Source organism: Chelonoidis abingdonii, chromosome 3 (genome assembly GCF_003597395.2).
Source record: "Chelonoidis abingdonii isolate Lonesome George chromosome 3, CheloAbing_2.0, whole genome shotgun sequence".
Taxonomy (NCBI): Eukaryota; Metazoa; Chordata; order Testudines; family Testudinidae; genus Chelonoidis; species Chelonoidis abingdonii.
Window position 1 is genome coordinate 94,322,020 of NC_133771.1, and position 25,055 is coordinate 94,347,074.

The following is a 25,055-nucleotide window of genomic DNA, read 5'->3' on the forward strand; positions in this document are numbered from 1 at the left end:
TTCTTGAACTTGGGTTCTGTGGTGACCTTTGCTATTCTTTCATTGTTTCCTTAATGTGTTTCCTTTTTTTCAAAATGATTGTATATGTTACATGCAGGATTATCTTGTATTGTAGATTATCCTCTGTTTAACTTCCTCTTCTCAGTTTGTGATACTAAATCAAGACAATACACATTACATCCAAAAAAAAAAGAAGAAGAAGAAGAAGAAGAAAGGAGAAAACATGTTACCATTGGTCCATTGGGGGTCAATTTGGTAAAGACAATCTATATTGTGCTGTACTGTAATTTAAGTCATCCCGGTCAGATTATGTGCATCCATTTTATCTGATATGTAAATATAATTATTTAAAGCCATGGTAATCCATTTCACCGTACGTGCCCCACTTTGGTTTGTTTCAGAGCAAATGATTTGCTGTTCATGACTTACCAGTGCAAGCTAATGCTTTTTTTATTTCTTAAGATTCTTTATTTCAGCCTTTATTGTAATTTTCCATTAATTTCACAAGTTCTCCAGTTGGTACGGAGAGATCTATAACTGAACTTCCAATAGCGTTGATAGTAGTCAGCTGTGTAAACTTTCCTCCCCACTGCATTTATAAGGCAATAGACCCCTTCACATTTAAATTAGTTCAGTGTGATGTCAACTCCACTGATGCTCAACTCGCTTCCCAATAGTACTCTTTATAAAACAGAAAGAGGGCCCTAATGTAATTGTAAATAACTTTGCCCTGAATTTAGTAATCTAAAGTTACTGAAGCACTTCATATTTTAAGAGAGTCTTGATCTTTCAATCAACACCACTTTTTTTTCCGCCTTGGTCTTTTCTTTCATTCTATTCCAAGCACCCCATATCTCTGGAGCACAGGAATTAACCCCCAATTCAGAAAACAGTTGAAGCGTGTGCAATGAGATTTCAACAGCTTCTCAAAGTTAACTTCATGCTTATGCGCTCCCTTGAATAGGCATGGATTTAAGCAGGTGTTCAGGGATACTCTTAAGAGCAGGCAAAGGAAGATGGTTGTCCTGGATGCCAACTTCCAGGGGTACCAAATCTGGGGTTGACCTTGCAGGTGCTTAAGTGCTTTGCTGAAGCAGAACTTTAATATTGACAAGTATCAGCATTAATTCCCCCACTAATACTGTAGCACACTATGTGACTCAATGAACCCTGCAATGTTCCAGAACTAGATTTCATTATTTTTAATCTCTCTTTAAAAGTAAGGAAAAATATCACTTCAAAGCTTTAATATGCCTTTTCATTACACTGGCACTTTTCAATGTGGTGTTTTAAGGGTATGTCAAATTATTTTGGCACTGTAACTTTTTGGGATACATTTTCAAAATCCTGGGAAAGGATTTACCTGTGTGACTTGCACTGATGTTAATCACGTGGCTAAATCCCCAAGTGCTGCTTTGAAAATTCATCACTTTCATGTTCAAAAAATAAGCAGACTCAAAGGAAAAAGTTACTGTGTTTTGCATCCTCAAATCAACACAGAGGCATAAAGTTATAGCATGTTTCAAATATATTGTGCTATGCAGCATCATAAACCAGAGTGGTTTTGCAGCCAAAATCACTTAAAGCATAAAGGTTAATGGAAATGTCTGATGTGGTAGAAAGGACCAACTCATTCGAATCCAGATTATTAAATTACTTACTGGATGTCATCTGAGCAAAGTAATCACATTCCTGACTCCTGCTGTTTCTGTGCTTCTTTCTGCAAGTAAACAAAGTCTGGTTTTAACCTACCAAAAGTTATATTCTCAATGTCACTGCCAGTACAGCAAATAATTAGGATGCTGCCTCATGATACCCCCATTGCAAAGAGTGCGTGTGAGTGTATTTCTTAATGAACAAACGTCCTATGAATCACAGTTTTGGCTGGGGAAAATGCTCAGGATGAAATCCTGGCCCCGTTGAAGTCAATGGCACCACTCCTGTATATTCCAGTTAAGCCAGTTTTTCATGTCCAAGCTTTTGGATGAGTATCTGAATATTTGCCACTTTCTTCTGCAACAGTAGATTAGAATTCTCATGAGATTTCAGAGAGTCCTCCTCCAGGTTGTTCCAGAAATGCCAAGAGGCCACCTTTCCCTAGGAGATGGTAGCACATCTGTTACCCGTTTCAGCTGGAACCTAGAAATACATGAGCTCACATGACGATGAAGAATAATAGGGGTGCAGGTGGGAAAACCGATGAAACTTTTTCAAATCTTTTAAAGGTTTTGGTGTCTATTTGGAATAATGTTCAGTTTAGTTTTTTATCCTATTTTGCCCATTGGTAATTGTGGTTACAGCTGACACTAAAAGGATTTGTGGAGACACACAAAAAATATTAAATTGATGGAACTTTTTCTAACTTCCCAATTGGTTCCCGTTCAGGTCAAGTTTTATGACAGTGGTTCAGGTCAGCTCTAATGTTCATAGTTAGACTATAAGCTCTTTAGGGCAGAGGCTGTCACTTACGATGGGTTTGTACAACTCCTCACACAAGGAGGTCCCAATCATGATTGGGGCCCTGCAGGTGCTACCACAGTGCACATAAGTAATAGGATTATCTGTCCCTGGTGAATGTGTGTTTGGTTTCCTTTGAACTGAGAATAGTAATAATCCTTTGCCCAGCATTAGAACTGTCTGACCTTTCCGAAGTTATGGATTTGATCTGCAAGCCATGTTGTGCTGACAATCTTCACGTAGTAGAAATTAAGTATTGTGTGACTGGCAGGATTCCATTGCCAGGGCATTGAAGAACAAATCTAGTTGCTCAAAAATTGACTCTGGAAGCAGAGCCTACCAGTCACACAAAATCTGTCTCTGTGCAACCTTTCTCTAAACTAGTCCAATGTTTTTGAATCTGCACCTAAGATCACTATAACTTTCCTTAAAGTTTATAATAAGCTGGATTATTCTGTTACTGTTCTGCTTGGTTACTCTGATACCCTTACATACTGTTGCTCTTCAACTTTAAATGAGAACCTCTTGCGTCATGTTTTACATCATATTTATTATTCGGTAGTCAGGACTTGCATACATAAACTGGACAACAAAATATTCTTAGGAAATATTACCAAAAATTGTTTAAGTTCAAATAATTTTTCATGACAAATTTTTAAAACCCAAGTGAACTGAAAACCCAGACAATCAGCTTGCTTTGTGGTGTTGAATTGCAAAACAAATAAGGTGTTAGTTTTTACCTACCTAAAATACCTTGTAAATAGTTCAGCTTTAACTATATTTAAGTCACAATCTGGATTTATGTTCAATTGAATCTATCCACTAATTTGATTGCAAAAGATTCTATAGTATAATCTCTCATGAAACAGAGTTTGTTGTGGGGGTGTTTCTAACTCTTTATATGTAATTGTATGTTTGTTTTTATCTACCAACACAGGAGAAGAAAACTTGTTGGCAATTTTGAAACGGAGATGGTGGAAGTACATGATCCTGGGGATAATAGATATAGAAGCCAATTACCTGGTAGTCAAAGCTTACCAATACACCACTCTTACTAGTGTACAGGTAAGTACTCAGATGATTTCCTCTCTCAGGGTTTGATTCTGCACCAAGTCAATGGTAAAGTCCCCATTCACTTCAACAAAGGACTTCAACCCAATTCCTTCTTTGTCTTCCTCTTTATGATGTCTCATAAAATGATGTCTTTTTTTGTTTTCATCTTTTGCTAATTTTCATGCTGACCATTCTGCAATCTGTAGAAAAAGAAAATGTTGTGTAAATTAGTCACTCTCAGATGTGTGGGGCTAAGCTACTTGGCTTGGTCCTTTAATAATATATTTTAAAGGGTAAACACCCATTTGTATAGACTCAGTTTGTAATTGGAAAATTACAACCACATATTTCACTATCCTAAATCAAGTAATCACGTGCATTTATTTCAGGCGCAGTTTGCCCTCTTCAAAAATCACCAAAAACTCCCAAAACGAAACCCCATAACCCTCCCCCTCCAACACAATAGGAACAGTCTATTTAAAGGTATAGCCTGTAAATTTTAAAGACTTAGGTTTTTTCCATTGTAATGGAGAAAAAGTAATAGAAATTCATAATGGAAAATGTATATCTCTGAACATAGCTACACGAATTGATGTTGATCATTCTGAAATAAAACACATTTCCACTCTATATAATGTCTAAATAGCATGGCACCCTTAGATAGTCTGATTGCGTTTATACCTTACTTGCTTAAAACTTGCTATAAAGCCAGTAAAATAAATAAGCAGCAGTTAATGTCCTGAAAAAGCAGAGATAATTAAGAACATATCTCTTCCATGGTTGAGTGAGCAGTGTTGGTACTAAAAATCGAATTGTGCCTGAATAAGAAGCAAGAATGAGGGAAAACTTTGCAGTTTTAAGGATTATATGAAACATTTGAAATCAATGTGAGCAACTATAAGTGCTTCTGCTTCCAGAATTTGGCTTTCAGACTTCTTTGAAACACAAATACGTCTTTAAAATTACCTGTAGCACCTTTTCAAAGAAATTACTGAGAACTTAATAACAACCCTCCCCCTGACAACACACAAATAACTCTGTTATTTTATACCTAGTGGAATGGAAAAATCTATTGTAATAAAACCAAAATCAATACTACTACTTTTGTATAGATCTCTCTGAGCAAGGTTCTACACTACTTATACGGGCACACAACCCCCTGTACTTGGTCTTTATAGGTCTTTGTATCTGTCTATGTATCTACCTTTCTCATTCACCCATATAAATGTGCTTCAGCAGCCTGGTTTGTGAATTATTTTTCTAGTTCTAAAAACTGGGTAAGTAACTAAAATAATTAATTGAAATATCATGAACGTTGTCAAATTAAATACCTGATGGAATTATTTGACTAGCTCTGTGACAGATTTAGTGATATAATCAATTTTTGTAAAAGCATATTTTTTGCTGCCACACTGCATTGTGATCTCCCGTCCAATTTGCTGCCCGCTGAGATCCCAACATTTCCACATTTGTACATCTCACTGAATATTTTTGAGCTTGCATTTTCCTAAACTGAATCTTCTTTTGTTGATTATTGCCCATATTTCTAGTTTCTCTATGCCCCTTTGCATTGTTTATCCTCACTGATGTTCACAGCTCCTCACAAGAAGGTCTCATCTATGCATTTCATTAAGCTACTGTTGTTTCATTAACACTTAGTTTCTGCCATGATGGATCTTACCCCTATGGAGAACAGAGAAAGAGGGTAGAGGTATGATCCTCACTCTGTCCATGCTGAGGCAGGTGGTGAAGGTGGAAATAGGAGAAATGCCATAGGAGAGAGACTGCTGGCTCTTTTAGTCCTCTTGCACACAGAGGTGGTAAAGGGGTTCTACTCTCCTTTCTGTATGGCTTGCAGGAGAGAAGAGCTGGAAGTTCAAATGCCTTGAGGCCTTTTGCCAAGAAAACGGTACTGTACTGTCTCCCATTCCCATAGCTGTCCTGGATTGTCTTAGGGCTTGTCCACACATGGAGTTATTCAGAAATATTGATTTGCGCTTTAAATTCACACCCTAACTTAATCCAAATTAACTTTCAAGTGTAGACCAGCCCTAAAAGCAGGCAGACTGAGATAGCATAAATCAATGTGTTGAGATGAGGAATGAACCAAATAACACATTTCATGGATTGTGGCCCAAGTTTTACTATACCCAGGAAATACCATAAAATTAGTGCATCATTAAGCTTGAACAAAAGTTCCCTGGTTGCTGACAGGGAAAGAAGATGGAAGAAGGGAAGATGGTAAAAAGATTGATGAAATCAAGCTGTTCCAAGGAACTCATTTATTAGAAAGGGAACAGGACTATTCTCTTCAGAGCATCTCCTATGAGATGCTGCATGCCATCAACACATAGTGGGAAGCATTCAATCCTTTTCAGAAATGGCCCTAAGAAACTTTGGGTCAGACTTTCAGATGGTGTAAATCATTACAGCTTCATGAGAAGCCAGTGGAACTATACTGATGTGCAGCAACTGAGAATCTAGCCCTTTGACTGTGTTTAATAAGGATCTTATTCTGGATGGATTTTACACTCAGTCTTCTCTGACATGCGGAGAATAAATGTATTATTGCACTTCTTTAACAGCTTGACAATGACACTTCAATGAAGGAGAAATTTTTCACTATTTTTATAGCAGTGGTATATGGACCATTTCAAGTAGAAAATCAGCTTTACAACATACACCCTTTATCACATGGAGTCTCTGCTCCATCATGCAAAACTAACTTGTAAATGTACTGAGCTTGGGGTGCTTTTAGGAAAGAAACATTAGGCAGCCCCCAGCAAAAATCCAAAGCTTAATTAGAAAATTAAACTTTTAATAAAACCTATTTGCTGTTTTAGTTTCAGTTTACAACTCCAAACCCACTGTGGTAGTGTTTGCCAAACAGCATTATGCTTTTTAGGATTGTCAGATTTTCCAGTGTAAACAGGAACTCAATCTTGTTTGTATGCATGTTATCCCACAGTGTCTGTGAGAAAGACATAAAATGCCGCCCCTCTTTCCCCACTGCCCAACGCCCACACATCCCCTAAAACATCCCCTTACAGACTTTGGTCCTTTGGGCTAGAATAGAAAGGTGTTTCTAGTGAGTTTTTCATATACATTTCATAATATCTGTTCAAAACTGCCAGTTGTTCAAGCTAATGGAGTTACACTGGCATAAATGAGAGCAGAATGTGGGCCATATCATTAACTTCTGGATGTGCTTCTGATTAAATATTTCAAAGTTCTTCCACAGTCACTGTCTGACAGTGAGTTGTTCAGTTCAGTTGGCTCCCGGATGCACCATTGTGAGATGAAAACAAAGCAGCGTTATGGTTAGTACCACAATATACTCTCTTTTTTAATAATATAAATGCCAGGAGACTCATACTGTAGAGTAGGTTGTGTATAACAGTTTGGTTTAAAGCCACTCTGAATTTCATATTTTACATGTCAGGGTATAAGCCGATCACTAACTGCCTGGAGTTAGGAAGAAATTTCCACCAGGGCAGATTATTATGTCATTTTCCATTTCCATCTTCCTTTAAACATCTGGTATTGGCCAAGATTAGAGCAAAGGATACGGGACTAGAATGACCATTGGACTCACCCAATATGGCAGTTACTGTAGTATAATGCAGTATTTCCATTGTGCATCTGGCATCTTGGCACTGTGGCATAATGGTCATAAAATCAGTCTGGCCCTCTTATGGTTTCAGTCTGTCCTTTGTGCATCTACATCATGGCCGCTGAGGAATGGCCTGAGGGCAGCAGATGCTACCCTACAGAAAAGCCATTCCTTCCCAGCTGATATGTCTCATAACATTTTCTTTCGTTTAAAAATTCCTGCAGCGAACCAAGAGAAAGGGCAGTATGGTTTGGAGCAGAGTAATTCACCCAATAGGTAAATTTGAGTACACCAGAAACTGGCCATTCAAGATGCGCTATTGTTCTATAGTCTATAGGCAGATCACATTTAATTGTCTCAGACAGCTGAGTCCTGATTCCCAAATGGCTATGAACTTGTAAAATATTTTCTATTTTGCCTGTGATAAATTAACCTAACCTGCATTGAGTGATGCAGTCCTCTCACATTTCAGCTGTATCGGGTGTATAGAACATATCTAATAGTCCTGTGTACATTTGAACCAGCTCCCTTAGGGCTGACTTTAAGATTATGCAGTTAACTTCTAGGTATGAGGTATTGCTTTTCCTATTTATCTTCGCTGTTTTTACATGTCCCTGGTGTAGTTCTATGGAAGGTTTAGTAACTATTCAAGAGATGTTTTAAGATCCCACTTTCCACGTCAGATAAAACTCTTTTCTCCAAGGTAATAAGAAGTTCTAAATTTCTTTGTTGTTTAGGTCTAGACTCAGTATTCACATAAAGCATATTTTTTTGAACTTCAGTTTCCTGGTACTGTATTTACAAGATATTACATCATGCTCATCTTACCAGTGTTATAAAGTTTTCTGTTAAACATATTGTGTGTGATGCAAACATATCTAACTTGCCTTCCAGCTCAGTTGTTCCCCATTTTATCATACAGCATTATGAGACAGATTCTGCTCCTTCTCCCCATTTACTCACATTCTGTAGTGCTTTTTTTCCCCAGCAAGCAGTCTCATTCATTTCAATGAAATTGCTTTCAGAGTTTGGTATAGTTCATCATGAGTAAGGGATCTGGCTCTATTTCATTAGATGAAATACCCTTTCCAATCTGATTGGCCTCATAATAACACCCTATCTTTCTCCAAGATGGTAGATCATTCTATCTCTTTAAATGTTTATGTGCTTCATGATGGAAGGAAACAAACTTTGAATACATGGGTGCTGAACATTTGAAAGTCTGGCTTTGAGCTCTTTTGAAAATCTGGTCCCAAATGTCTAAAGACTGAGAATCTCACATTCATTTCCAAAATCCAGGTCTTCACCACAGCAGCCAAACACCATCTCATCACTTAGGCCAGCCCTAATTAGTCCCTGAGTCTTAGCTACATGCAGTGCAGTATATGCTGTTCTGTTGTATATCTGGTATTAATTGTTTTCCTTATTCTACATCAAACAACTCTTTAGGCTGCTTCTTCAAAGCTGCCTGCTACAGTACTATAGCGTATGTGTACGGAGCCACCAAAAAAAGACCATTGCAGAAGGGAGAGCCATTTTTCTAAATGGTGATTTATCTGGTAATTCATTCCTTGGGCACTCAAGCCTTTGACGGGCATGATAAAAATGAAGATAGTAAAACCTCGGATTTATAGACATCTGGAGACCAAGAATAAAAGTATGTTCTTTGAGTTATTTTCCCTGTAGTTGCTTCCACTTCAGGATGTGCGTGCCTCCATGCATTGTTGGTCAGAGATTTTGTCAGCAGTGTCCATTAGTCTGCCACTGTGCCCTGCATATTCTTGTGCTCCAGAGTGAGGATACAAATATAAGAAGGGCAGGTGCACTGTGGCTCCCATTCCTTCTCAATTTCCTGTGGCTTGATATGGAATGTCACGATGTCCATTTTAGCTATCCATGCAGCTTGCTGTTTTCTTCTCTTAATTGTTCTCTTTCTTTTTTCCTTAACTTTTCTTTATTTTTGGTTATTTAGCAAAAATGTGTGGGGTTTTTTTGGGGGGGATGCCCCTTTCCTCCTTTTTTTGCCTAGTTGGGACCAGGATTCTGATTCATCCTCATCTAGCCTTCCTAAAATGTTATGCCCAAAAGTCTGGGCTTCAAACCCTGTCACACCTGCCCCAGGTACTTGCCCTGCAGCAACAGGCATTCTATCTGCCTCCACTGCCTCGGAGAGACTCACATCCCTTCCAAATGTAAGGTCTGCTCTGGATTCAAAAGCAGATGCAGAAAATGGAGGGAGGACCGACTAAAATTCCATCTTATAGAGCATTTTCTGATACCCACAGGGTCCAAATCTCTCCACCCCAACAGTTTGGCTTTACTGCCCAGTGCAGTGAATATTTGTGAATATTTTTGTTCTGGTAGGCAAAGACCCTGGGGATCCTTCAGAGTTGTCCAGACATTTTAAAAAAGAGACCCGGTTCTCCAGAGGAGGAAACCAGGAGAAGGGCTAAGTCACCTCTCAAACTGGAACCAAGGAGACTAAACAACCTGGCATGTGTACCACTGATGCTTCTATCTCCTCTACTACCGAGATCCGGCACTGAATAAAAAGACCATGCCACATACTGAGAAGCCTTCTAGTAAGCAACCTCAAGTGGTATTACGTCAGTACCAGACCCAGTGCCTCTGAAGAGTTACCCACACAAAATTCTTTGTTACACACACTCTAAGGCACCCAATTTTAACCTAAATTTGTTGCTTGTACACTCTAGGACATCCCACCTCTACCCAGTCCCTAGGGCTCAAGGCATAACCCAGCTGATTTAGGCACCTTTCCCAGTTTGTAGGGCTCCAGGCAAAAGGCACCTAATTTTACCCCTCTGTGGGCTCTGGGCACTGCTCCTCCGTGGGCTCAGAGCAAACACCCATTCCCTGTGGACTGAAGGCTTAATCTTTTGCAGGTTTACAGATCTTTTACCAATGAAAGAGCCTTACACAGTAATATCCTACTTAACCTCTATTTATTAACAATCACCAAAACAGAATGCACACGCTAAGCACACAATGCTCACCACTCCCAATAAGGCAGATGAACTTTTCTTGATGGAGAGTGAGGATCAGGTCATCTGGGGGACTCTATCTTCTTCACAGTGTCATTGGCAGGGTGTGGAGGTCTGGCAGCTCTGATCTTGGGGCTGAGTCCTGGAGCTGGAGACCAATTCTGGACCCCAGGAGTTTGAACACTTTCATCCTCTCTCAACGGTTCAGAATGGTAACCCTACCAGAGATAATTTCCTCATTGGAGATTGATTTGTCTCCCTTGATGTTCAGGATGCCTGGTTTGTTTTTTATAGCCATACACCTGTCCCACAGACATTTTCTATGCTTCGTCATCGGCAGAGACCACTACCAATACGGTATCCTACTTTTAGGTCTCTCCACTACCCCAGGATCTTTACCAAGATCCTCTCAGCCACAGCAGCCCATCTCTGCCAGATGGAAATAATTATATTTCCTTATCTGGGTGACTGGCTTGTAAAGGGTCATTCATTTCTCAGCAACCAACAAGATCCTACCCCTATTCTTCTACTTGGGCTTCAGCTTGGAAATGTCAGCTCTCATACTTACACAACGAATTACCTTAACTGGGCCTACTGTGGCCTTCACCACCACCACAGCATACTTACCCAGGTTTGCTACAATGTCCAGCCTTATTTCCACAATACAGTAGAGCCCACAAGCCACAGTGAGGGCTTGCCTTCAACTCCTGGACCACATGGCAGCCTATACGTTTGTAATATATTTTTGGCAAGACTACACTCCTGCTATCTTCGAACCTGGCTGAGAACAGTCTAGGCATCCAACAAACAAAGTCTATCCAAGCAGGTGTCAATACCTCAAAAGGTCCTCAACTGTTTCAATTGGTAGAAGAATCCCCAAAAGGTCTATATGGGACTTCCATTCCTGCGTCCCCACCATTCTGTGAAAAATGCCTTCCTGCTAGGCTGGGGTGCACATTTTCAGGACTTCACAGCTCAAGGCAAATGGACCCAACATGAGACCACTCTCCATATCAGGGCAATCCATTATGCTTGCCATCGTTTCTTACCCCACATCGGGGCCACTTGATCAGAGCAATGCTGAACAACAGAACAGCAATGTATTATATAAATCATCAAGGAGGAATAAGATGGGAAACAGTTGTTCTATCTTGCCTCAGAGGCAGGGTGAGAGGCATAGATTCAAACTACATCACAGCAGATTTTAGATTAAATCTCAGGAAAAACATCCTAACTGTAAGAACAGCAGGACAATGGAACAGACTGCCTGGGAAGGTTGTGGAAGCTCCTTCACTGGAAGTTTTCAAAAGGAGGCTGGATAGCTACCTGTCTTGGATGGTTTAGACACAATAAATCCTGCATCTTGGTTGGGGGTTACACTAGATGACCCTTGCGGTCCCTTCTAACCCTATGATTCTATGACCTTATGTGCAGAATCCATAAAACGATGGAAATGGTGCGTATCTCACACGTAGAGATCTCAGTGAATTAGCTACCAGAATTGCAGAACAAAGTAGCAGATTCTCTGAGAAGACACTTATAACCAGGAGCACAAGTGGGAGCTGAACAATGAGATACTTCAAAAGATTTGTCTTACCTTGGACTACATGGATGCAGATCTCTTCCCAATTCCATCCAATGGGAAGTGCTGATGGTTCTGCTTGAGGCGGGGGTGAGAGGAAGAGGAGGATGGGACACAGTCATAATTTCTTAAGAGATGCTTTCATTATCCGTTTGTGTGTGTGATATATAGTTGAATTGAGTATATGTGTTTTTATGAGGAGAGATGTACTAACTGAAGTGGAGATGATAATGAAAAGCATAACAAGCCACTTTTTAGGCTGAAATTCTGTATATATTTAAGCATGTCTGTGATGTTGTGTACAAGCATATGCCTACTTTCAGTGTTAAAACAGTAGAAACAGGATAGACTCTTGTTACATTACAGTTGGCACATAGGGTAGGATCCACAAAGGTGTTTAGATGCCTAAACTTTAGGGGCCTACGTCTTGGGTATACACACCTGTGTCCCTGTTTTGGCTCCTCTGTAACCCACAAAATTTCTGCCTAACCCTGTAGGACCTAAACTTACTCGGTGCTGGGGTGACCAGATGTCCCAATTTTATAGGGACAGTCCTGATATTTGGGGCTTTTTCTTATATAGGTGCCTATTACCCTCCACCCCGTCCCGATTTTTCACACTTGCTGTCTGGTCACCCTATTCGGTGCCTAAGTTCCCTCTGTGTCTATGTTTCTGCCCCTGATCATGCGTCTGGATGCCTAACTGCTGCCCAAGCCCCAGAATGAATCATGAACCAGGAGATTATGGGCATTTGTCCGCTTATCTCATGTGCAGAGTCCAATCCCGTAGCGTCTGAGCACACCTACTAGATTGGTTCCCATTCAAAAAATGTGGCTAACGGAGCAGGTGGTGCACACCTTATAACTTTTAGCCCATTGGTGAGAGCACTCACCTGGGATGTGGGTTACCCAGGTTCAATCCCCCTATCTCTAGCAGAGGGGAAGAAAGGATTTGAATAGGGGGTCTCATGAGAGTCCAACAACTACTGAGCTTTGAGATATTCTGTTGTGGGTTCCCTCAGTCTCTCCTGGTGAAGCTGTTCCACTGTGTAAAAATAAAGAGTCATTGGAGCAGGGGTACAATACATGGGGTCTCCCACCTCCTAGGTGGGTGTCCTAACCACTGGACCACAGAATCATTCTTTTTCTCTTTCTCTGGCCCAATGACTCTGTAAGTATTTATCCACAGTGGAACAGTCACAGGGTGAGAGAGAGGGAATTACTCTGTAGTTCCCATTTGTGACTCACTAAGCAGAAATAGGTGCCTCCCTGCAACCCTGACGTAGGCACCTATCTCCAAAAGAGGGGCAGGATTTAGGACGCTGCTCTCCTCAGCATCTCCCATAGGCTAGGTTAGGTGGCCCCCTGCCTAGCATGCTGGCTTTTGTAGATCACACTCTTAGACACCTCTCTCTCCCCATTGATTGTATAAGGAATCTAAATGCCTAACTCGGCTTTGTGGATCGCAGTTTTGTTTCTGCGATTCTTCCAGGCACCAAAAAGTTAGGCTCTGTGGCCACGTCTACACTCGGGTAGTAATCAGTCTATCGGGGATCGATTTGTCGCGTCTCGTCCGTACTCCACCTCAGCAGGAGGAATAAGTGGAATCGACGGGGGAGCTGCAGCGGTCGACTTGCCGCTGTGAGGATGGCCAGGTAAGTTGAACTAAGATACTCCGACTTCAGCTGCGCGAATAGCATAGCTGAAGTTGCATATCTTAGATTGATCCTCCACAGTGTAGACGAGCCCTGTGACACTCTGTCTTGCAGTGCCTAAGTCTATTGATGGATCTCCCCCATAAAGTCTGATACTGATGCCACTGAAATCAATAGCAAAATTCCGACATCAGTAGTTCAGGATCTGACCCATAAATTATTAACTAGAACAGTGCAACCCAGCAATCTTAATTACAGTACAGCAGCATCAGTCAGCACATAGTCAATACAAGTAATATTCCTTACATTGCATATTTTTTCCATTAATTATGTTGATTTACATCTGTCATTGGGGACAGAACAGATCGCGATTAATTAATTTAGCATGCGATTAGTGCATGTTGTTCAGGTTTATTTTTACATGGGGAAAGGAGTGCTAATGGCACTTTCTCTGTCCTTTTTCCCTATTTGGTGGAAGAGAAAAATGAATATAATTCCTGATTCCTGCAGATAAAATACACTGTGAAGCTGTGCATTGCTTGCTGCCCTTCTCTTTTTGTTGTTCAATTAAATGTCATGCAAAAGAGCATGCACAAGTTACGTTGATTATACTGAACAGTTCTCACCCAGTCATCATACTTCCCTAAAATCTCCCTGTCTTTCAAAATCAAGATTTGTCACTATAAAATAAATCATTATGACTGATTTACAGAGCAGAATAGTTGTTTACTCCAATCATTAAGAAAATTGTGTATCTATAAAAGCAGAATTGTTGCTTTCCTGAATATGAAGTATTTATTGTGATAAGATGACTTATGCCTCACTCATGTTTCAGTTCTGGTATTTAACTTATTATTAGTAAATAAGAGTCAGTCATCAGACAGCAATTTGACTGACTACAGTATATCCCATTTGCTATAATTTCTACATTCTGTCTCTTTGTTGCCAGTGAAATGTCTCTACATGATCAAAATTAATCCAAACGGACACATTATTGTCATTATCTTCAGGAAGTTCTAATCACCATATGCTTTTTTTTAAACAAACGATTATCGTGAAATATATGAAGTTGATCCTGGGTTGATATTTGTCAAGCACGTATCTTGTCATGCTAATTTTTCCATTTCCAGGATGCAATTGATTTTTTATTATTATTTTTAAATGTGCATACAATGGGAAAGTTAATTAAAGTGTTATAAAGAAATTCCTGTACGTACCATATTTCCAAGTTAAAGTGACCTAATTCTACCCAAACCCAGGGTAGAATCAGGTCACACGTCATCAGATAAATTCTCTCTTTTTGTCATGGGAAGATGGCAAACTTGTCATCATATACGGTGCACACAATTTAAATATTCCTTGCACATGATGCTGAGGTAGAGGGTGGGTTCAATTTACCTAGATCCTGCTGTCCCCTGCTGTGGATTCCTCTAGTGCCAATTCTGATTTAAATCATTTTAGGAGACAAGGTGCGAGACTAACCAATCCACTGATCTGTTCTGGTGTGGCAATTCTCATATTCTTATATTAATATGCCAGACAAAACTTCTCTAGGCAGTTAAATTAAAAGATAATTAAAAGACATTGCACTTCCTCTGAGCAAGGGTTGATAACAGACATCTGAGAGAATTTTTTCCCCCACTGGTGATAACATTTTTAACAATTACTATCTTTTATCATATTTGTGAATTGCAAACATGTACCCTCTTGCTGACAGTGACATCTGTTCTCCGATCTGTGCAAACAGAGTGTGCATGCAAGGATGTAACTGGAATGTATCATAAGTCTCTGGAAAAGGGGAGAGAGAAAGCTTTAGAAATAAGGTCACTAATGTGCAGGAGTAATTGCTGATCTGTATCAATATCAAAAGGGAAAAGTGCTGGTCAGCAAACTCCCAGTGAAGAACAGCAAGAAACAGATGAGCTGATTATTCCTTTCTAAACATTCATTGAATTTTCTTCCAATTACACACTCCCCTTCCTTGTGTTAGAGCTCCTCATTAGCACTGCCCTCAAGGAAATCGTGTGGTGAGAGCTTCCCCTCACAGCTGCCACCTGTCAGTGACTGGCCCTGAGGTACTGTAGAATGTGGAAAGGGATTTCTCTGCCCCCACCTCTCCTCTTCTAATTGGCAGTTCCCCTTTGGTCATTTCTAATGTGACGGATGAGGAAATGCCTGTTCTCTTGTGTAAATCTGAATCCTGATGCGCACAAGGTACTTAGAGAAACAGCCGCACCTTCTTTTAAGCTTACTTTCCATTTTGAAATTGTAAGTAAGGAGATCAACAAAATCTACTAGTGTCATATTCACATACCATTTTGAATTGTTAAGCTTGCGCTTGTGCTACTATTCATCCTATTACATGAATTCAAAGCATAATACAAATAGCAAGTGCGGCCAAGCAGTGGAAACACATCTTGGCATTTTATTTTGCTTTTTAGTCAATGTTTTTAGGCTGAAATTCTGACCTTAACTGATCCAGTTGTAGTTGTTGTGACAGACCCAAACCAGTGGGGTACAGGAGTCTGGTAGAGAGCAAATATACTGGTCACTGGATGAGTAGTTTTCTGTTCCCTGAGTGACCAGAGCAGGGGCTGCACTAGAGTAATCAGGAACCTGCTAGAACCACTTTGACATAAATGCTGGGTTCCTTGGTCCTGTTAATAGTCTTCTTTGGGTAGCCCCACTTTGGGCAAGATCCCACCAAGCTCTTTGGCTATCGTTTTTAGAGGCTGATGTTCCTGCAGGGCGGACAGCTTCTGGGTAGCGAGTAGCATAGTCCAACACACGTATATATTGGTGGGCCCCGAAGCCCATCTTCTCCCGGGGTCCACTAGGTCCACGGCTATTACCTTTCAAAGGGAACCTCTTATGAGTGGGAAAGGTACTAAAGTGTCCCTAAGGTTGGGGGATGGGGACTGTGCAAGCTGAACATATTCGGCAGGACGCACAGTCACCTCCGCACTTCTTTCAATGTACTCCGGCCAGAAGAACCGTACGTTAGGATTGTAGCCAGGGTCCTTCTCTACCCCAAATGCCCCCCCATAAGATGACTTATGAGCAGACTTAATACAACGTGCTGCGTGTTTTTGACCGGTTTAGGATCTGCTGCTACCTTCTGCCTGTAAGTGGTTCAACCCCGGGTATAAGAGTTTCTTCTCATTATGAGAACGTCCTGTCCCTGGTTTTTCCCTTTCCACGGTGACCCATCTATTTCAGTACCTCTTCCCTAATGTTGTTGTACCTGGTTTTCAGCAAACTGGTCTAGATACCAAAATTCCTCTTCCAGCGGCTAATCTGCCAAAGAACACTAGCTGGCCCCAGTCTGTGCCTCACTGCTGTTCAGAAGCAGTTAGGGTCGGGGTCAGATTCAGGTGCTTCTCCCTCCTGGGTGGCCTCCTTTTCAGCTTAGCTCGGGTCCGCCTACCTAAGAGAGCGACCCTTTGGCTTTAGTCAGATATTCGGGTTCCCCAAGCGTCTTGATGCCCTTCTTTCCTTTTCGATTTCTGCGCCCTATCTGGGTATGGAAAATAATCTGGAGATATTTCAGAGAAGACTGGGGTTGACAGTCTACTGTGATGCCTCCTAATTTCAGGGTTTCCCTCTTTCTCCTAATCCTTCTACTGGAGTAAATCTCCCAAAGCCTTGAAGTCCCTCCCTATGAGCACCAGTATGGGAGTTTACGGACTACACCTGCTGCTACTCTCAGTAGTGTTTCCCTGATCTCAATTTTTAGTGGGATGGGGGGTTAAATAACAACTTGTCCCATGCACACATTGTCTATTCCCTGTACCCTTAGCCCATAGCAGGCTGACTACACTTCACGAGCTTCCCCGAGACCAAGTGTGTATGCACTCCCTCGAATCAACCAGTGACTGTCGGTCTCTAACTCATTTAGCTTTCTGTCTGGTTTACATATGTGGGTTTAGTGGGACCCCCACAAGGTGGCTAAGGCGCGATGGGTCTGATCCAGTTCCCCAGGTTACATGCAACTGGCTCCTTCTGCATTGCGGACACTGTGCACTATTGTCCCCACTTCCCTGCAGGCATACATCTGTTAGGCGGGCCCTAGGCATTCCCCGGTCTCTTTGGTTTGGCAGTCTAAAATTCATGCTCCTCTCTCCCTCAGTCTCACGTTTTGTGGCTTCTGGTGGCCTTCGCCCCTCTCTTTTTCTATCTGTTGATCCTGTTGCCCAGTCACCCGATCTTCTAGGGCTTGGTGCTGGCTGGTTTAACTGACGGTGCTTCTTCTCTTAACTGGTCGGGTCAGCTTCCTCGGCTGTCCTTCACCCTACTTCTACCAGTCAACCACCTCATCCTAGGTGGGAGGGTTTTCTGGCTTACCCAGGCACACGAAGGTCTGGGTGGAAGTCCCCTCATGTACTCGGTCGATGGACCAGAAAACCTCTAGTATCTCTTCCGGACTCTGCGGACTCTGTCACAACCATCTTTTTATGCAGAATGGAGGAGGTTCATAAATTGGGACCTGGGGGTTTTGTATTCTGGTACCTCCACTCGGATTACCGGTGGGCCTGCACTGCAGTCATACCACAGATCTGCCAGGATCTCTGCTATTCAGCTGCGATCCTTGATGCAGCCTCTTCAGGCAGTTCATAAGTAGGCCTTGTCTGGCCTCCCACACAGGAATTGAGGGCAAGGATGCCGAGCACATGATCTCGAGGCCGGGGCCTCCCGAAGGGCTGTCTTCTCAAAGCCGGAAGATACGCCTCTACATCCATCCTCCCGCGTACAGTTTTCTGCAGCCAGTGGCTGGCCCGTATGATCTGCATCCATCATGGGAGACTGCAGTGTCAGCTCTCGAAGGTCTTTATCTGGTTTACCAGTTCCCGTAACAAAGCTCGGTCTTTGAGAAGCCTGATCTCATCAGCAGACAATTGTCTTTTGCTTGCAGTCGCACTGCCTCTGCGTTGGGCGGGCCCCCACTGTTTGCCCTGACACGCGGGTAGCCTTCTGGGCCGCCGAAGCTTGTAATTCAATGCCTGCACTAAAGTATCCAACTGTGGTGAAAAGAATTTTAAATCTCTATTTTTTTTTTTTAAATCACCCTCCTTCTTCTCGTGCCTGCTGCACACCAAAATCCCACCACCTGGCACCAGTCTGTAACAAAGTTCCTCCTCTACCTTGGTGGAGTTACCTGTCCGTTTATTGGCAGGATTTGTCACCTCATGTGATCTTCCTCACGTATGTCTGATTCAACTCCTCCGTGTCTGATCAGAGTTGGAGGTTTGGGGGACCCGGCCCTGCCCTCTACTCCGAGGTCCAGACCGGCCCTGTGGATTGCAGCTGTTCCGTTATAATGCTCTTTGTAACAGCTGCATGACGGCACAACTTCCTGGCTACTTCCCCATGGCTCCTCCAAAACACCTTCTTTATCCTCACTACAGGACCTTCCCTCCTGTGTGCCCTGATAAATGCTTGTACTCCTTAAGTCCTCCAGCAGCACCACCCTCTTCACTCTCAGTCTCCTGGGCCCTCTTGCTCCATGCTTCTCACAACACACTTCCTCTCACTCTGCGCTCCCCCTCTCCTGAGCGAGTGAGCTCCTTTTTTAAACCCAGGTTCCCTGATTAGCCTGCCTTGATTGCCTGCAGGTTTCTTAATCAGCTTGTCTGCCTGAGAATAGCAGGTTCCTGATTACTCTAGTGCAGCCCCTGCTCTGGTCACTCAGGAACAGAAAACTACTCATACAGTGACCAGTATATTTTCCCTCTACCAGACTCCTGTACCCCACTGGATTTGGGTCTGTCACATATCCCTCCCCCCTGCTCAACACCAAGGGGTTGGGCAAGCTTGGGAATGCCAGACAGTGCACACGTGACAAGCCATCGGCATTGCCGTGACGGCTCCCTGCCTGTGTTGCACATGGAACTGGAAAGGTTGGAGGGATAAGAACCACCTGGTCACCTTGTATTCTTCTCCTTGTTCTGCTGCATCCATTGAAAGGGGGCATGGTCAGTCACAAGGACAATCTGCCGCCCAAGCAAATAGTAGTGCAATGCTTCCATGGCCCATTTTACGGGAGGCACTCTCTCTCCACCACTGCATATTTTGTTCCCTCGGAAGGAGTTTCCTACTGAGCTAGAGAATTGGAGTGTTCCTCTCCCCGACACCATCTGTGATAGAACGGCCCCCAACCCTACTTCCGATGCATCTGTCTGCAGGATAAAATTCCTTGGTGAAATCAGGGCTATCAGTACAGGGTTACTGCAGAGGGCAGTCCTTAGGTCTGTGAATGCTTCCTCTGCTGCGTCAGACCATCTTACCAGATCAGGTCCACGGGCTTTTACTAGGTCTGTCAGGGGGCTTGCCCTTGTGGCAAAGTGGGGATAAATCGTCGGTAATACCCCACTACACCTAGGAATGCCCGGACTTGTTTCTTGCGACGTGGTCGAGGCCAATTTTGGATGGCCTACAACTTGTTCACTTGGGGTTTTACCAGACCTTTTCCCACAATGTAGCCAAGATATTTGCCTCCGTAAACCTACAGTGCACTTGGCAGGGTTTGCTGTAAGGCAGCTGTCCTGAAGGTATCAAGGACTGCCTCCACCTTCTCTAGGTGGGTTTCCCAGTCGGGGTATGAATGACCACATCATCCAAGTAGGCAGCAGCATAACTGTTATGCGGCGTAATAGCTTGTCCATGAGGCGCTGGAAAGTAGCTGGGGCCCCATGTAGTCCAAAGGGAGGACAGTATATTGAAAAAGACCCTCTGGTGTAGAGAATGCAGTCTTTTCCTTTGCGTCTTCTACAGGGGAATCTGCCAGTACCCTTTGTCAAGTCTAGAGTAGTCAAGTATCAGGCATTTCCCAGACGGTCCACTAGCTCATCTATGCGAGGTATGGGGTACGTGTCGAACTGGGATACTTCATTAAGTCGCCGGAAGTCATTGCAAAACCTTGTGGTGCCATCAGGTTTGGGCACCAGCACGACTGGGCTGGACCACTGACTGTGGGATTCTTCAAATGATCCCCCAACTCCAGCATTTTTTTTACTTCTGCTTTTATTTCCTTCTTTGGTCGCTGACACCCTGATAGGCCTCATTATTATTCTGGCCCCAGGGTTTCGTGACAATGTGGTGATATGTCTCTCGGTTGTTCGACCTGGTTTTGTTGAGAACACATCTTGGTTCCGGAAGATCATCTCAGACACCTCATTCTTCTGGTCTGGTGTTAAATCGGAGACACTCTCACCTGTTTGGAAGGCTTGTTTTCTGGGTTAGGTTCTTTTTGGACAGTTATGCATGCCTCTTGTGCATGCCAGGGTTTCAGAAGTTGATGTGATAAATCTGTTCTTGTTTTTTCGGCGTCCTGGCTGCCGCACCTTGTAGGTTACTTCCCCCACGGGTTCAACCACCTCATAGGGCCCCTGCCATTGGGCCAGAAGCTGCCGTCTCCTTTCTGCCATGGTACCAACACCATCACCCGATCCCCTGGTTGGAACTGTTGGACTTTTGCCTGGCAATTGTTGTAATGGGTTTCTGGGGCCTCCTGTGCCTTTTCCAAATGTTCCGTATACAATAGGGTGACCGGCTATCCGGTCTCGCATCTGCTATCAATACATGTTCTATTATATTTTCCCCTCATTGGTTCCTCTTCCCAGATCTCTTTGGCGATATCTAGTATGCCATGGGGGTGAACGCCCGTATAATAACTCGAAGGGGGGAAACCCAGTTGAGGCCTGAGTACCTCCTGGATAGCGAACAATAAGCGTAGGGCAGTAGGGTGTCCCAATCCTTCCCATTTGACTACCACCTTCCTTATCATAGCCCTGAGGGTTCGGTTAAACCTTTCTACCAACCCATCAGTCTGCGAATGGGTAGACTGAAGTTCTCAGGGTATGTATATGGAGCAGCGTACAGAGGTCCTTCATCTTTGACATAAATGTGGGTTCCTTGGCCTGTTAATATCTTCCTTTGGTAGCCCCACTTGGGCAAAGATCCCACCAGCTCTTTGGCTATCGTTTTAGAGGCTGTGTTCGCAGGGGGACAGCTTCTGGGTAGCGAGTAGCATAGTCCAACACAACGTATATATTGGTGGCCCCGAGCCATCTTCTCCGGGGTCCCACTAGGTCCACGGCTATTCACTCAAAGGGACCTCTATGATGGGAAAGGTACTAAAGTGTCCCTAAGGTGGGGGATGGGGACTGTGCAGCTGAACATTCGGCAGGACGCACAGTACCTCCGCACTTCTTCATGTACTCCGGCCAGAAGAACCGTCGTAGGATTTGTGCCAGGGTCTTCTCTACCCCAAATGCCCCCCCAAAGATGACTATGAGCAGACTTAATACAACGTGCTGGTGTTTTTGAGGTATTAGGATCTGCTGTACCTTCTGCCTGTAAGTGGTTCAACCCGGTATAAGAGTTCTTCTTCATTATGAGAACGTCCTGGTCCCTGGTTTTCCCTTCCACGGGACCCATCTATTTCAGTACCTCCTTCCTAATGTTGTTGTACCTTGGTTTTCAGCCTGGTCTAGATCCAAAATTCCTCTTCCAGGGCTAATCTGCCAAAGAACTAGCGGCCCAGTCTGTGCCTCACTGCTGTTCAGAAGCGTTAGGGTCGGGGTCAGATTCAGGTGCTTCTCCCTCCTGGGTGGCCTCCTTTCAGCTGCTCGGGTCCGCCTACCTAAGAGAGCGACCCTTGGCTTTAGTCAGATATTCGGGTTCCAAGGTCTTAGATGCCCTTCTTTCCTTTTCGATTTCTGCGCCCTATCTGGGTATGGAAAATAAATCTGGAGATTATTTCAGAGAAGACTGGGGGTTGACAGTCTACTGTGATGCCTCACTAATTTCAGGGTTCCCTCTTTCTCCAATCCTTCTACTGGGTAAATCTCCAAAGCCTGTGAAGTCCCTCCCTATGAGCACCAGTATGGGAGTTTACGGACTACACCTGCTGCTACCTCAGTAGTGTTTCCCTGAATCTCAATTTTTAGTGGGATGGTGGGGTTAATAACCAACTGTCCCATGACACATGTTATCCCTGTACCCTTAGCCCATAGCAGCTGACTACACTTCACGAGCTTCCCCGAGACAAGTGTGTATGCACTCCCTGAATCAACCAGTGCTGTGGTCTCTAACTCATTTAGCTTTCTGTCTGGTTTACATATGTGGGTTAGTGGACCCCCACAAGGTGGTAGGGCGATGGGTCTGTCCAGTTCCCCAGGTTACACTGCAATGGCTCCTCTGCATTGGGACACTGTGCAGCTATATGTCCCCACTCCCTGCAGGCATACATCTGTTAGGGGCCCTAGGCATTCCCCGGTCTCTTGTTGGCAGTCTAAAATCATGCTCCTCTTCTCCCTCAGTCTCACGTCTTTGTGGCTTCTGGTGGCCTTCAGCCCCTCTCTTTTTCTATCTGTGATCTCCTGTTGCCCAGTCACCCGATCTCTAGGGCTTGGTGCTGCTGTGTTTAACCTGAGGTGCTTCTTTCTTAACTGGTCGGTCAGCTTCCTCGCTGTCCTTCACTCTTCTACCAGTGCAACACCTCATCCTAGGTGGGAGGGTTTTCTGGCTTACCCAGGCACGAAGGTCTGGTGGAAGTCCCCTCATGTATCGGTCGATGACCAGAAACCTCTAGTATCTCTTCCGGACTCTGGGACTCTGTTCACAACCACTTTTATGCAGAATGGAGGAGGTCATAAATTGGGACCTGGGGTTTTGTATTCCTGGTACCTCCACTCGTGATACCGGTGGGCCTGCACTGCAGTCATTACCCAGATCTGCCAGGATCTCTGCTATTCAGCTGCAGGACCTGATGCAGCCTCTTCAGGCAGTCATAGTAGGCCTTCTGGGCCTCCCCACACAGGAATGGGCAAGGATGCCAGACCACTGATCTCGAGGCCGGGCCTCCCGAAGGGCTGTCCTCTCAAAGGCCAGAAGATACGCCTCTACATCATCCTCCCGCGTCATTTTCTGCAGCCAGTGGCTGGCCGTATGATCTGCATCCATCATGCGGCTGCAGTTCAGCTCTGTAGGGTCTTTATCTGGTTTACCAGTTCCGTAACAAAGCTCGGTGCTTGAGAAGCCTGATCTCATCAGCAGACAATTAGTCTCTGCTGCAGTCGCACTGCTCTGGTTGGGCACTGCCTGGACACGGGGTAGCCTTCTGCTGGCCGCCGTAGCTTGTATCAATGCCTGCACTAAGTCATCCCTTGTGGTGAAAAAATTAAATCTCTACTTCTTTTTTTTTTAAATCACCCTCCTTCTTCTGCTGCGCTGTGCACACCAAAATCCCACCCCTGACACCAGTTGTAACAAAGTTCCTCCTCTACCTTGGTGGGGTCCTGCCGTTTATTGGCAGATTTGTCACCTCAGTAGTGATCTTCCTCACAGTCTGATCAACTCCTCCTGTGTCTGATCAGGAGTTGGGAGGTTTGGGGGGAACCCGGGCCCGCCCTTCTACTCCGAGTCCAGCCAGGCCCTGTGGATTGCAGCTGTCTTATAATGCTCTTTGTAACAGCTGCATCGGCTCACATACTCCTGGGCTACTTCCCCATGGCTCCTCAAACACCTTCTTTATCCTCACTACAGGACCTTCCTCCTGGTGCCTGATAATGCTTGTACTCCTTAAGTCCTCCAGCAGCACACCCTCTCACTCTAAGCTCCTGTGCCTCTTGCTCCATGCTTCTCACACACACTTCCTCTCCTCTGGCTCCCCCTTCCTGACGAGTGAGCTCCTTTTTAAACCCAGGTCCCTGATTAGCCTGCCTTGATTGCGTGCAGGTGCTTCTTAATCAGCTTGTCTGCCTGAGAATACAAGAACAAATTTATCACATCAACCTTCTGAAACCCTGGCATGCACAAGAGGCATGCATAACTATCCAAAAAGACCTAACCCAGGAAAACAAGCCTTCCAAACAGGTGAGAGTGTCTCTCGATTTAACACCAGACCAGAAGAATGAGGTGTCTGAGATGATCTTCTGGAACCAAGATGTGTTCTCAACAAAACCAGGTCGAACAACCGAGACATATCACCACATTGTCACGAACCCTGGGCCAGAATAATAATGAGGTCCTATCAGGTGTCAGCGACCAAAAGAAAGGAAATAAAAGCAGAAGTAAAAAAAATGCTGGAGTTGGGGATCATTGAAGAATCCCACAGTCAGTGGTCCAGCCCAGTCGTGCTGGTGCCCAAACCTGATGGCACCACAAGGTTTTGCAATGACTTCCGGCGACTTAATGAAGTATCCCAGTTCGACACGTACCCCATACCTCGCATAGATGAGCTAGTGGACCATCTGGGTAATGCCTGGTACTTGACTACTCTAGAACTGACGAAGAGGTACTGGCAGATTCCCCTTGTAGAAGACGCAAAGGAAAAGACTGCATTCTCTACACCAGAGGGTCTTTTTCAATATACTGTCCTCCCTTTTGGACTACATGGGGCCCCAGCTACTTTCCAGCGCCTCATGGACAAGCTATTACGCCGCATAACAGTTATGCTGCTGCCTACTTGGATGATGTGGTCATTCATACCCCGGACTGGGAAACTCACCTAGAGAAGGTGGAGGGAGTCCTTGATACCTTCAGGACAGCTGGCCTTACAGCAAACCCTGCCAAGTGCACTGTAGAGTTTACGGAGGGCAAATATCTTGGCTACATTGTGGGAAAAGGTCTGGTAAAACCCCAAGTGAACAAGTTGTAGGCCATCCAAAATTGGCCTCGACCACGTCGCAAGAA

General features: G+C 43.9%; 1 protein-coding gene across 2 annotated transcripts in view; it reads left to right on the forward strand.

Moving 5' to 3' along the window:
• SLC35F1 (solute carrier family 35 member F1) overlaps nucleotides 1–25,055 on the forward strand; it is a 408,883-nt gene that overhangs the window by 323,283 nt on the left and 60,545 nt on the right. For both annotated transcript variants that reach the window (XM_075063901.1, XM_075063902.1), the window contains exon 3: nucleotides 3,395–3,522. In XM_075063901.1, the coding sequence (XP_074920002.1) occupies nucleotides 3,395–3,522 (128 nt within the window). The remainder of the gene's footprint in view (nucleotides 1–3,394; nucleotides 3,523–25,055) is intronic.